Genomic DNA, 16,746 nt, shown 5'->3' with positions numbered 1-16,746 from the left:
AGTTAGACTCCTAGACTCCTTTTTGAAGACCATTACAGAGTGGTATAATTATTCTTCAAATAACTACAAAACCTCCTTCTTCAGTGCAATCAATGAATATCTCTCAGAAAAATCACAATCACTTTTAATGAATGGGACTGGATACTGTAATGAAATTTTTAGCAATACAAGAATCCACCAATGTTATTTATAACTTTCAGATTAATAAAATTTATTGCATAAAATATACTGGTTAATTTACTGCAGGGTGAAAAATAGATAATTGTCACAGAATCACCCAAGGTCTAGTCAACATTACAGCCAGAAAAATTTCTCTGTGACATCACAGGAAGTTTAGGATGAATATGAGGAAATAAAAGGGATTATAATGAAAGTTAGCTTATCACATATGTAGTTGGATCTGAAAACAAGACAGAACCTTTTAATTTTGAATTGCCTTGGATTATGTTGTACACAATGTCTGTAATATTGACTTATTTTGCATCTGTGTCTTAAGACTCATATATGCTCACATAGGATTTACAGATATTCCCATGACCTTCTCAATCTACGAGTAAGATTAAAATTTTGGAAAATTTTAGAAATTTTTAGAAGGATTGTAATTATCCCAGGTTTGAAATTAATTGAGCCACTGGGGGAGGGAGGGAGGGAAAAAAAGTGAAAACTTCAAAGAGGAAAAAACCATAATACAGCAATATACAGACTATGGTGTGAATACATACGTAAGCACTGAGGAACTTCACCACTCCATGTTCCATTCCCAACACAAGTCAAAACAGCAGGAAAAGAGAGTTCATATCCTGGAGAGCAGACATAGCTAATGCTAAATCCCCAGTCCAAGTTTGTTCCTTCCAACCTTCCATTAGAGATCTGCGGAGGAGTTGGGCAGGTAACAGCTGCAATAATATTCAAAATAATTAGGGCCAGCTGCTGTAAATATCCCTGGTGTACACAATTACTAGAAGAACCATATGGGCTAATTTCACCTTTTTTTAGAGGACAATACAGTCAGGGCATGCTATCTTTCTCACTGTATTCTTGCCACATTTCCTGAAGTTAGTATGTCTGATTTCCTTCATTTAGGAGGCAGCAGATGATTGATGAAGTGTCTTAAATAAACCAGGATGCTGCATCAAACCAAATAGGAAGACTACCTAAAAATCAGTATGGAAACTATGACGTGTATGACATTTAAGATTTGTCTGGTAATCTACTACAATTTTTTTTTCTTTGTTAAGACAACATAGAGTACAACCATATTTTATTAGTGAGGCAAAAATGAAATATTTTTTCCTGTTGACCAGTTTAGGCATTTGCTAGATTTAACATCTAGGGATGAAATTCCAGGATAACTGTTCCAAAATATTACTTAAAACCTGTTTCTAAGTTGCACAGTTTGGTTACTATTTGCTTTGTGAGTAGCTAATCACCAAAAAAAGCATCTAGTTGCTGGTAATAGGGAGAAAATGTAAGGATTTGCAATTCCTTGAAACTGTTAGTATTGCGACCTCTAAGAAGGCCAAGAAGTATTTCAGTATATTTTGTAATTGCCAGGCCTCCTAAGAAAAAATAGAAACAACTTCTATTTGGTTGTAGGGCAGAGGATTGAAAAACAGTACAGGAAGGCAGTAGAAATAAAGAGATAACATATGTTGCAAAGAAGATAAAGGTGTTTTTCACTGGATAGTGATATAGTAACAGACAATTGCTAATTGAAAGCTTAAGGGAAAAAGTATTAAGGAAATTAAATGAAAGAAAACCTGAATCAGAAAGGGAAAGGATGAAATTTAGACCAAGTTGATAGAATGAAGGAGGTAGAAAAAAGGGCAAACTGTGCTGGCAAAAGAGAAAGAAAGCAAAAAAAATCTAATACAATTTAATCTGGTAAAGCCAGTTGGGATAGATGAGATGTGGTGATTAAAAATTGAGCAGAGAACACACAGGTCACAATAATGGAGGAAGTTAAATGCTGCACCCATAATCTTTAAACTAATGTTTAGAACAGCTGTCATCTTAGAGGCTTAAAAGAATCCAGAGGTACTAGGTGATGAGTAATATGTATTTGAATGCAACCTGCAGAGGGTTCACTAGGTACCCTTTCTACATGCTTATTATTCTCTTCATTGAGAGAATCTCAGTTATGTAGACCAAAAAAATACTTTACATCAGCATTCATGGCTGTTTGAGAATACTAGTATCAAGTAACCCTTTGCCAGCCAGTAAATCAAATCTAGATTTTGGGACCCTAGTTTTGTTCCAGAAAAGGACATGATAGCTTTTGCCACACTTCTGTGATGTTTTAAAAAAGGAATTAAAAATAAGTGCTCTAACAGCAGAATTCTGTCTTCATCTCCAAGAGCTTCACAAATTTTTTTAAAGGGTCTGTATATTTTAAATTCTGAGCTGACTAATAAGGGAGGAAATATTGGTTAATACTTCAGAAAGAGAAGTAGAAGAAAATAGATGCAACATCAGAATTTTAGGGTGAGAAAAGGAAAACAAAACAATACCTAGCAACAAGCCAGAATGTTTCTCTATTTTCATCAGACTTAGACATAAATATGTACCATGACATTCTCAGTTTAAGAACTACAAGTGTATTACAAATGCAAGCCAGCAAAAAAGACAATGTTAGAATATTTGAATATTTAGTTGCAGATGAACATGCATCCTTTTCCAATTTGGCATAGCAGAGCAGTATTTATATCTTCTCTTTCAATGGCACAGTGACAATTATTCATGTGTTTTCTGCCCAGTTCATTTTCCAATTATTTTAACTAAATAGTACCAAAGGACCCTGGCACTTCATTCTGACAGTAAAAACTATTTTTTATACATTTAACACTACTGCATATTCTATATTATTTTAATTACAATATTAACTTGCCTAGTGTACTTACTCAAACTAATGTAAAATAAAATGAAATTCTGCGAGCACTAGAGATTCTTCATAGGACTATTAATCAGCATTTATACAAGCCTTAAATATGTATGATCCAAAATCAGAAAGAATCAAAAACTCAAACTTAAAATTGACAGTAAAATTCTTCCTTTGTATGATTCTGCTTGAGTCAAATCAGAGTTAGATCTTCTGGTCCCAGTTAGGTATCCTGTAGACCATAATAATTTGAGTCTGAGACACTTTATAAAAAATACTTGCTCTGTCTTATGATCTTCTAGCTGTTGACTTACAGTCACTCCTGGAGACAGACAGACTCTTGGTCAATATGACCACTATGTTCAATCTTCAGTTCTTAAAACAATTTTTTTAGTTGAAACTGAGGCTATCTATGAGCACAATGCAAATAGCAAAAAAAAAAGTAAAATGTCAAAAGGGTTTCAATGTTTGACATCTTTAAGAATGTGTCAGGAAAATAACTTCAAAATTGATATTGTCAAAGGTGAATTAGAATTAAACTGGACTTGGTAAGATACTGGGAAAACTGTGTTCAGCAACAAAAGTAATTGCAAATGTGGTCGAGCTTTGAAATTAATTTCATCTAGTTTGACATGAATTCATGGGAGGAAAATGAGAACTGCTTAGCAGGTATGTTACTTTGCTTCCTTAAAATGAAACAGAAGGAAGATGGAAAAGAAAAAGTACAAAGGTAGGCAACTAAGTTTTGAAAGAATAGAGATCAGACGTACTTAGTGGGAACCAAGAAAGAATATACCAAATGGTAATGCTACTTTTCTACAGATGTAGTATCAGGGAGAGAGAAAAATCACTCTTGAGAGAACTTGTTTTAGTGTTGAGCAAGGGAGTTTCCCAGAGAAAATATTTTTGATGATACAGATAAGTTTATCTTCTAGTTTCAGATTTTTTGTTCAGATATTTTGCTGTTAAAATTTTAACAGGGTTAAATTTTAACATTAAAAACCCCAAGCCCAACTATAACAAAAAAACTCAACAACAACAACAACAACAACAAACCCCAAAAACATAAAAATCAGGTATGCAATTTGAAGAAGATGAAGGAATATCTTGAGATGAATCCTTTCAACTTCCACAGTAGAGAAAATACCATGAAGCAGAAAAATCTTTATTGGGAAATTTGTAAGAGCAATTTAGTCTTTTTGTAGTGAGGTGATGCTTAAAGGTACCTGTCTAATAAAGGAGGAATCAGGTTTAAAATCTTAGTATTATAGACAGAGCAATTCAGATTAATTTGCCTTTGACAAAGTTCAGTCTGTATATATTTAGATCTTTCCCAGAGGTGTCTTTTACATGTTTGAGAGTTCTGTTTGCAAAAGCAGAGACATATATATGGTCACTTAGGACATCCTAACTGCAATTAACAAGTCTAACCATTCAGCAAAGTACTAAAGTATACTGCAGAACTACAAAAAAATGTTCAGTACATTGTGCTTGTAGAAATATAAAAGGGATAAGAAGTAAAATATGAAGTCATCGTTTCTGCAGCCAAATAAATCAATTCAATGTATTCATACTAAAAGTAAGTTTTGATTTCTGTGGAACTACACAATAAATTAACCATTTACAATGTACAGCGTAGGTAAATGTCATAGAAGAAATAGCTGACAAGCAAAATAAATGTTGTACCTTTGCATGTTGGGATTGCTCCACTCCACGTGCCATTGCTAGTACAAGTGCGAATTACGGAACTATTTGCTTCCATTGTATAACCAGGTTGGCACATATAAGTAACATTTTGTCCAACAACATAATCATCACCATATCTCATGCCATTGGCTGGGACTCCTGGATCTCCACAACTGATAACTGCAAGTAAATAGTTGAGGAACATATTTTAAAATTTAAGTGAGATTTATCTATATGTGAGGGGAAAAAAAAACCATGACAAAACTAGGCATTGATTGGGGAAAAAAGGGAGAAAATAGTAACATAAATCTTATCTCCACCACGAGAAGATGAAGATATGCCATCCTAATTAGCTGTCAAACATATGTGGAGCTATGTAACAGTTATATTTGGAGAACATGAATACTTTCGTGCAACAGTAGTAGTAAAGGATTGTACAATTTGTATTGACAAAAAGTTCAAGTTTGCAAATAAAAAAAAAAAAAAAAAAGGCAAAAAAATAATATATATGCCATTACCACCCTTGGATATGCTAAAATTTTCCTATCAATTCAGTTTAATTATTAAAAAAGTAGATGCTCATCACTTAATTTACTTTTCTATGGTATTCTGAAAGGAAACAAAATCTGGAAAATTTTAAATATATGCCTGCAAAAGCCTCCCACTTTATAAATGCTCACATATTTGCCATGCACATAAACAGGTGAGAATATTCAGGTGACCCCCAAACATGGGCTATGGCTTACATAAAAACTAGGTCTATAGTACTTTAATGTGTGGGAGTGGTTGTAAAACCTCTTATGACTTCTACTGTCAGGAGATAATTTCATTTCCTAATGAAATAAAATACTCATAAGGAGTAATAAAAAGTTTTATATCATTGTAATCTGAGAATAGTGCTAAAACAGGTAAGTTTCCCTCAGATCTGGTCAAATGGATCTATCAATTTCTGAAACAGCTTTTAGAGAAAGTGGCAATGCTAAAAAAGTGACAAGGGAAAAAATCTATTTCACACAAAATAGCATTCACACACAGCATTCCATGTGTTTTATGGTTTATTTTATAGAAAATTTGAAAATCGCCCTACAGCACTGCTATTTCTTCTGGGAAAATGTGAAAAGCGGTTTCCTGAGCAGAGTACACGTCCTGGCCACTTGTAACTCACTGCCAAGGCATGGCTGATGTGAATGTCACCCTTTCTGGATCTGGATCTCCAAAATCACAAAAATCCATGACTACATATTTGTGGTGTAAGTCCCTTGACCCAATAACTCAGGACCTAAGAATCCAAGATATATATATATATAGAGCTTACCTTCTCAACAGTTTACCTTGGTCTCAATGAGGAGGTACTAATTACACAGCATATATCAAATCTTAAAATGTACCATGCAATCACTGTATGTATTTAGAAGAGACTATTAAACATACCACAGCGTTATCTGAATTACTGCAAAGGAACCTAATGTACTGATAAAGAAAACAAGTAGCTAATGTACTGATAAAGAAAACTGGAGATCAGCCTATTTTAGCTTACTTAGTAACATAGTAATTTCAAATGTTTTAAAAACTAAACATATATTTTTCTTGGTCACTTTTCAAATAAGATAGAACTAGGAAAGACAGAACTGTTTCTCTTATTTATGCATGTACTTTCAAATACTCTGAAACTTACTTTATTTGAAATATTCCATTTAATATCCTTAATGTGTAAACTTTACTAAAATAATCCTTAAAATTTGCAAAGATATACTATTGTTTTGACTGAATTAAATATAAAGCTAATGCCTTTATCCTTTTTTCCTCTAATCTTTGTTTCATTTCAGTTGGACCACTTTCACTCAAGTCACTATTGAGGCAAAATCATCTTAAATTGTGAGTGATGCTGACCAGAAGAGCATTTCCTGTTGGGAGCCAGTGAATCCCAATAGGGTGGAGCTGGGGAGCCCCAGACCTGTGGTGCACAGCCAGGGTGGCCTTCAGAGGCCACCTGGCCTTCTGTGTGCTGTGCCACACAGATCTCCTGCCGGGGCACTGCCTCAGCCAGCTCCCAGCAGCAGACCTGCTGCAGGCACTCAGCGATTGCACCTTGCTGACTGCACAGCCTTGCTTTTTATTGAGCAATGAAACAAGAAGCTCTCATGAGAATGATGTTTCTGTTTGGCTGCAGAAATGGTAGGGTTGTTTCTTTCTAAGAAAATCTTACTGTAGCTTGCTATGGTCTAGGGCTGATGTTGCACACGGGTCAGTCTTGTTTGATGGTATGCTCCCAGTCTGTAAAGGAGCATAAAATTATCTATGCTATTCTCTTCTTACAGTGTCAGCTCTAAACCCCCTAAATTTTGATAACACCTTGACTAAACAAAAGTGTTATATCCTGAATCTCCCTCTCTTTGTTTTACTATGATACTTCCTCTGTCAACAAATTTCAAGTTAAAATCCAATGTTTCTACCTGAGTAATGTGTCTTGAAAAGACTGTTTTGTCAGGTATTTCAGTAAAATGCTATTCTAAAATACAAGAAAAAAATGCAGATGCAGTTGACATCACAAACCACCTTTATCTTTGGTGCAATTAATCTGATTCTCATTCCAATTTTTAAAATAATAAATAAACAAAAATACTGGGCTCTCAGGTTTTATGACTGCAAAAATTCATCAAAGATGGATTTAAAACCACAAGTTTTATGATCTAGCTTTTGGCTTCTAATTGGGTTGCTCTAAGTGTGTTCAAAATTTAAAAACCAGTTTGCTATACCTCTGATGAGGATATGTTTCTTGAAAATGATAGGCAGTCTCCTGCATCATATAAATGTAAAATTTTCATAATTGCTACTAAAAGATGAACTAGGACATGCAATAAAGAAAGAACAGATGGCCTTGAAAATAAAGTGTTGCAAAATGCTCATTATGAATGTTAGGGATGCGGTAATAGCTTCTGTTGGTTGGGTAGCCAAAGGAGTTTTAAGGTTAATGAAGAGGCCAAACAGAAGATGATATGTCAAAATAGGACAGCAGTTTTGACCTTGGAGTCACTATGAAAAGAATCCTCAAGTGTTTTACATGGTTTTTATTTTCTACTCTCTGGAAGAACAGAATATTATAGTGGTAATTTTTCAAGGCGAAGTAATGCAACTAAAATAAAAAATGTCTGGATATGTCATATCACAAAACATAAACAAGATTGAACATACATACTAGTAAAGAATTAAAGTAGGTAGATCATGTAACCATACAACTCCCTTAAACTGAAACAGGAGTCTACACATTTTACTACACTCTGCCTTTAAAAGACCATATTCTTCACATTTGCATAGCATTATATTTTTAAAAACTAATTAGCATACAAAATTATGTAAGAAGTAGTGCAAGAAAAAGCTTAAAATTTATTGACATGAGACTTCTATATTTTAATTTATTTTTTATTTTCGGAGGAGAGGAAAAACAAAGATTAGTCATTAGAAATGTGTCTTACTTGTGCAGTTTGGCAAGGATCCAGACCATGTTCCATTGGCAGTGCATTGTCTTACAGATGATCCAGAAAGAATGTATCCTTCCATGCATGAATAAATTACTGAATTAGAGAATGTAGTCCCATCAATACGAAGTACTTTTCCGTTAGCAGTTGTTCCTGGATTACCACACTGCACAGCTATAAAGGAAAATGTGGAATATTTTCAAAATGTAGTAAAGGTGATTTCTGAAATGGGGAAAATTGGAGCAGGAACAGTCCTACTTCCAGCAGTATTACTTGGTAGAAATCCGTCCATTCTCTTGTCCTTAAAAATATAAAGTTTCCCCACCTACTGAAAAGGTGTATTGTACCATAAAAAAACGTGTGCATGAATTACTATTTTTTACTCTTTGGTTTGTAGAAAAACAAAACTTAGAAATTTTGCTTTATAATCTGCATTAGTGAGAAGATCGTTTAGCTGCAAAAAAAAAAAAACCCTTCCAACTATAAAAAAACCAAAATGGATCAACAATTATATTTGTAGATTTAATTTGAATCATGTGTTTCTAGCATCAACAAAATATTGTCCTAATTCAAAGCATTGAATGGAGTCAACGTCAGAGGCGGGTGGAATCCTGATGTATCCCAGTTCTTTAATGTTCAACTTGGGAATTTGAATGGGTCTTTCTTATATGATTACATATATATATATCTAATCTATATGACCTAAACTAGAACAATATACCTGTGCATGCACTACAAACACCTACATTTATCTGTGAACTATATTTATCATTTCAAGAAAGAAATATCATCAAAACTATCTTAAAATATATAAGAGCTGATTTATTTCTATACTAGATAAAGTCAAAGGAAAGTAGAAGATGGTACAGTTGGGCAAAGCATATCCCTTTTGATTCCAGTATAAATATCTATATATACACACACACACACATATATACTATATTTCTAATGTAGTGTAAATTTGACAATCATTCAGCAGAAAGGATATTACAAAACCAGTTTATGAAGCAAGTTTTTAAAATTAAATTACTCCTTCATACAGATAACACAGTCAACAACAATAAAGTAAAAAATAAGAGTACGGGTTCTCAAATTATTTTCTTCTTTTCAACACACTTTGTTTTGCAAAAGAATCTGTTGGGAATTATTTCCTATTCCAAAGCAAGGTAATTTAGGCAATAAAGGATTCTTCAGAAATATCCTCTTATAGCTTTCTTTTATGATAATTTGTCTACCTTGAAATTTCCAGAATTTTATTTTACAAATTAACTTGTTTCAGCATTTTGTTTTCTCTTGAAAAAAAATAATGTCAACAGTATTATTAAATGAAATTTTAGGTCAACCATTTATACATAGATGAATAAATCTAAAGAAATCCTGACTTTTTCCTAAAACTGGGGTTTTTGTCTGAAATTCAAGTGTTATATGGTTGTTATTAAATGACAGGTTATGCTGAGATTTTAAGTGAAAAAATATTCATCAAAAAAATTGACTTCTGAAGGTTTATCTATTTTTTTTTCCTCAAAACCTGTAAACATGCAGTTTCATGCATGCCAGGAACTGGTTTCAAATTTGTCACCTGATGCCAAGCCACTGCTATTGTGCAAAAACTTATTTAAAAAAATTTTTTGGTCCAAAATGACTGCACCCTGTTTACCGCAGAATGCAAAATTGGTTTTCTGATCAACACTATTAAAAACACAATTTAAAATTTGAGGGGATCTTTCATTTACCTTTGCACTCAGGTTGTCTTCCTGTCCAGCTTCCATTTGCCAGACATGTTCTTTCTTCTGAGCCATGCAGGATATATCCAATATCACAGCTGAAATGTATCGTGCTTTTAATTTTAAAATTGTTTTCTTCCCTAGACCCATGGCCTGGGATACCTGGATCACCACAAGAACCAGCTGTATCACCTAGATTTTAGAGTACAAAGATTAGAATAATTATGAAGTATTATTATGATTCTGCATTTATAAACATGTCTCTATGTTTTTATAAATAAATTTATAAACATGTAAATTTTTTTTAAATCCCCATATATATCAGTGGGTGTGAGTCTCTATAATTGCAAAATTACTTGATCCTGCACTAATTTTTTATACTTATTTTGTAGAAATGCAGAAGGAGAATTATAATTTTCTCAAATTCTCCTAATACCATGCTAAAATTTTGATAACAGAATTATCAAATAAAATAGGGGGGGAAAAGGCAAGCAAAAAACCTTGGTAATTTTTCATTTTAAAATAAGGAATTCTGAGGAAAACCAAGGTCCTGATTGCAAAGACAATTTTCTTGTGTATAACTAGTGTTCATAAAATATTTCTTAGTTTCATGATGTCACCAGAGTTGAAACAGACACAAAGTATTTTCCTGAATTCTAGAAATGTTGAAATGTCAATTCAAAACTGCTTAAATCTCCGTCAGATTGTTTCAGAAAATTCTAAGATACAGGGTTAAAGGTAAATATGTTTCCATTTATATACAAATAAATTAATAATTTTGAATGCTACCTGTTATATGTAAATGTTAGAATAGTCAACACAATAATAGTGATAACAAGAAAAAGTAATAATAATATCTAAGTTTATATGTCTAAGTCTATAACTATGTAAGAACTTTTAGGAAGATCTAGGTAACACGTGATATGAGCATTAGCTCATTTGTTTGAATCTTTTAATAATTACTTAGGATCATCTTCTTTATTTTTTAAGACAACTTTAAGATAGTTTTCTGTGTAAAAAGAGATGAAGGTATAATATATTCCTGAGTTTCATTACTGAAGAGTTGAATTCTAGAATTCTTGGAGCTCCACTGTTGTGGTTTCTTCCCCGTAGCCCATCTGTTTTTCTAGCAACTCGCAAATAAAATGAATGTTTTCTAGACAAAAAATATGTCAAACATACCAATATTTTTGCGAGAAAATCTGCATTACTTTGTAGTTAGTTCCACTATTTAAAATAAAGATTAAATATTTCAAGAATCAGGTAGAAAGAATTATTCTTTTTATGTATATAATCTGTAATCTGTAATCTGCAGATTTTCTGGGCTTTGTCTAAACTTAAATAGAAGTAATACAAGCATTTTTTACAAAGAAATAGTAAACAGATTTGCAAACTCTAAATATGAAAAAGACCAACCTCACTGGAGAGGTGTTCTCTGGGAAGTTACCACCCTGGAGTCTTACATGCAGAGAAAAACAAGTGTTCTGCTGCCTTGCTTGGCACTGTATTTATCTAAAAAATGCTGTGGGGAGTGAAGGGTTGGACACAACTCCCTACTGACAAAAGTTGTTTAGAATTGAATAGTGAAGGCAGAAGAGTAGAACTAGCTTCCTTTGCTTTGAAAACTTTGGTGCAAGAGTAAATACTTGGTTTAGTCCATTATGTCTAAGAAGTACATGGTACTATGTATTAAAATTATTTCATAAATAACAAATGCACTCAAGTAAGTAAAAGGGTTGGCTGTCTACTTCAAAATCACAGCCTGAGAAGTTAGGCTGTTCTCTGTTTACCCATTTTATTATGTGACACAGATCAGTAAAGCAGATTGCCAGTCCTGTTTAAAAAGAAATTGCAAATAGTTCCAAATTATAGCAAAAAATTTTCATATGCTTTCAAAATAATTTATGTCCAAGGTACTTAGGTAAGTACCTTGGACATAAATTACCTTGGACTTAACCACCCTCTAGTTTGAAAAAAAGTCTGCTTCATATTTTTGAAATCATTAAAAAAAAAATTACTAGATCAAGGCTGTTTTTTGTTGTTTTGGGAATCTGTATATTACATTTTATAGTAGTATTTAGTTAGACTTTGACAAAATTGGAACAAGGCCTAGTCATCATTCTACACTTGTAAAGTCTCCATAATAACAGCTCAGTTTTTGGCAAGTTATTTAACATTATGCCTAAAAGAATTTTATGATGAAAAAATGAAAATAGGTTATTTGCTATGCCAAATAGAAATCACATATTCTTCTTCTAAGTGAAATCATGTGTTCTTTTCTAATGCCTAATTATTACTATGGACTATTAGGCTTTTTATTTTAGGAAGGGTAACCACCAGCTCTTTTGATTGAAGGTTACAGAAATAATTTTTCTAAATGACTAATCACATCAGATGTGATAGAATCAAAGAGTCGCAGAATAAACTGAGTTGGAAGTGACCCACAAGGATCATCGAGTCCAGCTCCCAGCCCTGCACAGACCATCCCCAAGACTCACACCATGTGCCCAAGAGCATTGTCCAAACCTTTCTTGAGCTCTGTCAGGCTGGTGCTGTGACCACCTCCCTGGGGAGCCTGTTCCAGTGCCCAGCCACCCTCTGGGTGAAGAACCTTTTTCTAATATCCAACCTAAACCTCCCCTGACACAGATTCAGGCCATTCCCTCGGATCCTGCCACTCACAGAGACAAATCGGTGTCTGCCCCTCCTCTTCCCCTCATGAGGAAGTTGCAGACTGTGATGAAGTCTAAGAGAGCATATTTTTATTACTTCATGCAGACTCAACTAAATTGTTTTTACTGTTAGTTTTGAGCCATCCTTCACTCACATGTGTAGCAAATTCTCAGTTGATATTTAATCTTGATGAAATGGAGGATATTTAGACTATTTACAACCATTGCTGCACTTATGAGGAATTCTACATTGCAAAAAACTTCTGACTCCATCTGATATGCAGATGATGATTGAAAACTATTTCTGAATGCCAGTATATATCAATGGGGCATGAAAACTCGTTCTAGCTCAATGTCATGTGACAAGAAACTGTCATAAGGATGATGTTACAAAATTTAGTTACCTTATGTTCACTGAATTAGGGCTTTCTTTTTAAATTCTTTTTCATATACTAGAAGGACAAGTATGCTGTATCTTTTCTCAGATACATATTCTATATTACATATTATCAATAATATCAAAAATCATGCAAATTTTAATGTTTTAATATAAATTAACATGAAGAAACCAATTTAAAGGCTAATAACGAAAGCTGATGATTTAGCATATTTTAGATGCAAAATATATTAATTCTGTGTCAGAAACTGAAAATTATGTCATTATGAGAAAGCATTTCAGATATAAGCTTTGAAAACAAAATCTCAAATTTTTACTAAGAATTATAGTTGGGTACAGTAACGTTAAAGAAAAAAGGGGTTTTATTCTGTACAATTTGATTAATTATGATTAACATTTAAATGTTCCTATGTCAAGGAAATTTTTCTTCATGTATTAAGAAAAAATAATTATATCTGATTAGAGTTTCCTATGTGTAGGTAGAAAAACAATAATTTAAAAAAAATTATGCAGATCCCTCATAATATCCCAAGATATTTCAGCACTAATTTAATAGGAGAAGTACTATAGAATAGTCCTATTTCCAGTAGGGCTGCTTTGATATTTTCATGTGTATTTTTAGGTAGTATTCATTGATAGGTTTGTCTATTTCTTAAATTATTTTTGCAATTCACAAGTTGGATTTTTAAATTTTTTTTTCTTATTACCACTATAAAAAATTATAAGTAGCCTTAGAGGATTTTTTCCCCCTAACAAATATGGATTTATGCTAGCTGGAAAACCACTTTTTATTAAAATAGTTCAAATTTGCAAATACATAAATATATCATTACTTATTAAATACGATTATTTTACATTAAAGTTTGATTTCTAGTGCGTACCTTTAAAATTACAGATTATAAGAACTTGATCTTTGCTTCATTATGGCAAATTTCCTTCTGCTTTATTAACAGAAATTTTAAAGATTAAATTAGGTGTACATTTTTCTGGGTTTTGTCACATTCTAGGTTCTTGTAAGTTTGCCGGAGAAAGTTCAGATACTGAAAAATTCTTTCAACACTTTAGAATTTAATGCAATATTTTAACCAAGCAGCCCTATTTTAATATTTCATATTAATCATCAACTATGTCTGTGCCTTGGGATGTAAAATTTTGTATCCTGAAATTGCAGCTGATAATCAGCTTATGACAGATTACACTGAAGAAATACGGGAAGGAGAGAAAAAAAAAAAAAGGTTTTGAGTATGTGAGACCTCCACCTGGACTATGATATCCATTTCTGAGGTTTATAATGCAACAGAAAAAAAGAAATGTTAGAGCAGGTCCAGAGGAATTTTATAAATATGATCAGAAGGCTGGGAGGACACGTCTGCTGGGCAACAAATCTGAGAGATTTTGGGCTGTTCAACCTGAAGAAAGGAAGGCTTCCGGAAGACCCCATGGTGGCCTTTCAATACATAAAATATAAAAGAAAGATATACAGTGGCTTTTTATCAAGGTCTGTAGTGACAGGAGAAGAGGGGACAATTTTAAACTGAAAGAGGCTAAATTTAGATTGGGCTTAAAACAGACATTTCTTACAATGTGTGCAGTGAGTCACTGGAACAGGCTACCCAGAGAACTTGTGGATGCAGCACCCCTGGGAGCATTCAAGGTCAGGACTTCGAGTAACCTGATCTAGTTGAACACATCTCTTCTCATTGCAGTGAGGGAGGACTAGATGATCCTTGGAGGTCCCTTCCACCACAAATCATTCTATGATGCTAGTGGAAGATGTCCTTACCTCTAACCAGAGGTTGGACTAGATTTGTAAAGGTCCTTCTGACTTCCACTATTCTATGATGCTATTATTTACTAATACTCTAAATAACCTTGGATTTTGAATATGAAACTAGCAGAGCATGGTCAGTCTTGCACATCAGTTATTTTTCACTTCTAGTTTTAACATAGATCTAACCTAAGAAAAACATGTAACTTATTTTCTTATAATTTTCTGCCATTAAACGTGTCTAAGTTCTCTGAATTACATCGGTTTAAGTAAGATTCAAAACTCCCCTGATTTTTTTAATTAAATTATGAAACTTATGCAGGACAAGAAAGAACTTACACCAGTATTTACTGAGAATTAAAATTGATAACATGGTTAACCTTCATTAGAGTATTTGCTTACATAGTTTGCAATAAAAAATGGATTTAATCAAATCCCAAATTAGTGTGTGACTTGGATTTCTGGTTTTCACTAGATCATTGCTTTTAAAGTGAATCAAAATGAAGTTGTGAAATACAATATTCCTAATAAGTTTTTCAGAAAACATCTTGACTTCAGTGAGGACTAAAGTATTACAAGGATTAGATGATGTTCCCTCAAAAACTGAGCATCCTGTCTTGAGATTATGTGGAACCCACCTGACCTTATTTTACAGATGGATGTATTACACAATCAAGTTATATCTGAGGTGTCATCAAGCCAGTAGACATTTTGCAAGTTAAAAGAAAAATTTTAGAAAATTAACCCATCATCTTGACGAGAAAATGTTGCAAGATTTTGCTGAAGAAATTAACATGCTTGCCAGAAATCACATAAAAAAATTTCAAAGCAAACTGTTTTTGTTAACGCTCAACTGAATGTGAAATTTCTTGTTCATATTAGGTGCCACCAAGAAAGTCTACTTTTTCTACTGTTTTCTTGCTAATACTTTATGCTTACTTTGGTTTTACTTCTATTTACTTCTACTGAGTTGGTACTTCAGCTTTATACATGATTTTTCAGATTTTTAAATGGCCTTCTGAAAAAATCCAAACATATTTAAAACAACTTCAGGATAGAGTCTTTAACTCACAAATATTACCTGAGCAGTGAGGAAGAGATCCACTCCAGTGCCCGTTTAGCTGACATGTGCGAGATGCCTGCCCCAACAGTGACCGTCTCCCCGTGCAGGTGTAATGAACAGTAGAACCAAAGGTGTATTTATCTCCAGACAGGACCGCGTTTGGAGGAACTCCAGGATGTCCACAGTCAATCACTACAATGCATAATTATTGCAGATAAAAGAAGGTTATTATCACTGATCACACAATTTTTAGTTTTCATAACTGCGCGCATAAACTTTGTGAAGGGGTTAACATTTTTAGGGTTTGGGGGAAGATCATGGGATTAGAATGCAAAATATTCTTCAGACCAAAAGCTGTGAAAGAAATGTTTGGAGGTGTCAAAAAAAGATATTTAAGATACATATATTGATGTTCAAAACCACTCTTTCACATAGTTGATCTTTATGCCATGATCACATACACACACCTTGTATGCACAAAAATTCATACACCAAAAAATTTCATAAACCAATCCACTAAGTACACAAAATGAATCTAGGCCTGATGTTTGATTTCTTATCTCACATCTGTCCATGGTATGTAGATTATCTTTGCCAGAGATATTTGTATTTATGTGCCATGAAACTTACAAATTAGAGCTGCAAATATCAGTGTAGTAGAACCAGCTGCTAAATCATACAACTGTAGTTTTTATCAAAATTTCATTGCATTAAATGCTATTTTCAGCAGGACTTTTTTATTAAAGAAAAATCCAGATCAGAAACCTGATCAGGGTTGAGGATGTGTTCAATTCCATGACATTTCAGATACTTGCAGCAGTACAATGATGTACAATACAGTGTACATGATTGTACAATACAGTGTAAGACCAAAATCATATATGGCAATTTTTCTCTCTTAAATTATTGTTATGATCTTAGAGCTTTCATTTATGTATATACTGATTTGAATTTAATGACATGTTCTTCCAAAGGTCCAACCTTCACGGTGCAAAACCTTCCTGACAGGATCACTAAGGATTTAGGAATGTGCTAAGCTTATGACCAACTTTGATTCCTACCTAGTGTCGCTGACCCCTGTG

At 33.3% G+C, this 16,746-nt stretch overlaps 1 protein-coding gene across 3 annotated transcripts in view; it reads right to left on the bottom strand.

The window, feature by feature from the left end:
• The window catches only part of CSMD3 (CUB and Sushi multiple domains 3), a gene marked incomplete at both ends in the record, with an annotated part of 576,542 nt that overhangs the window by 28,750 nt on the left and 531,046 nt on the right, over positions 1–16,746 (bottom strand). For all 3 annotated transcript variants that reach the window (XM_084217912.1, XM_084217913.1, XM_084217914.1), the window contains 5 exons: positions 723–896; positions 4,565–4,744; positions 8,038–8,214; positions 9,774–9,956; positions 15,683–15,856. In XM_084217912.1, the coding sequence (XP_084074038.1) occupies positions 723–896; positions 4,565–4,744; positions 8,038–8,214; positions 9,774–9,956; positions 15,683–15,856 (888 nt within the window). The remainder of the gene's footprint in view (positions 1–722; positions 897–4,564; positions 4,745–8,037; positions 8,215–9,773; positions 9,957–15,682; positions 15,857–16,746) is intronic.

This window comes from Fringilla coelebs (assembly GCF_963513975.1).
Source record: "Fringilla coelebs genome assembly, chromosome: 1".
Taxonomy (NCBI): domain Eukaryota; kingdom Metazoa; phylum Chordata; class Aves; order Passeriformes; family Fringillidae; genus Fringilla; species Fringilla coelebs.
This window is presented reverse-complemented; position numbering and strand designations above follow the sequence as displayed.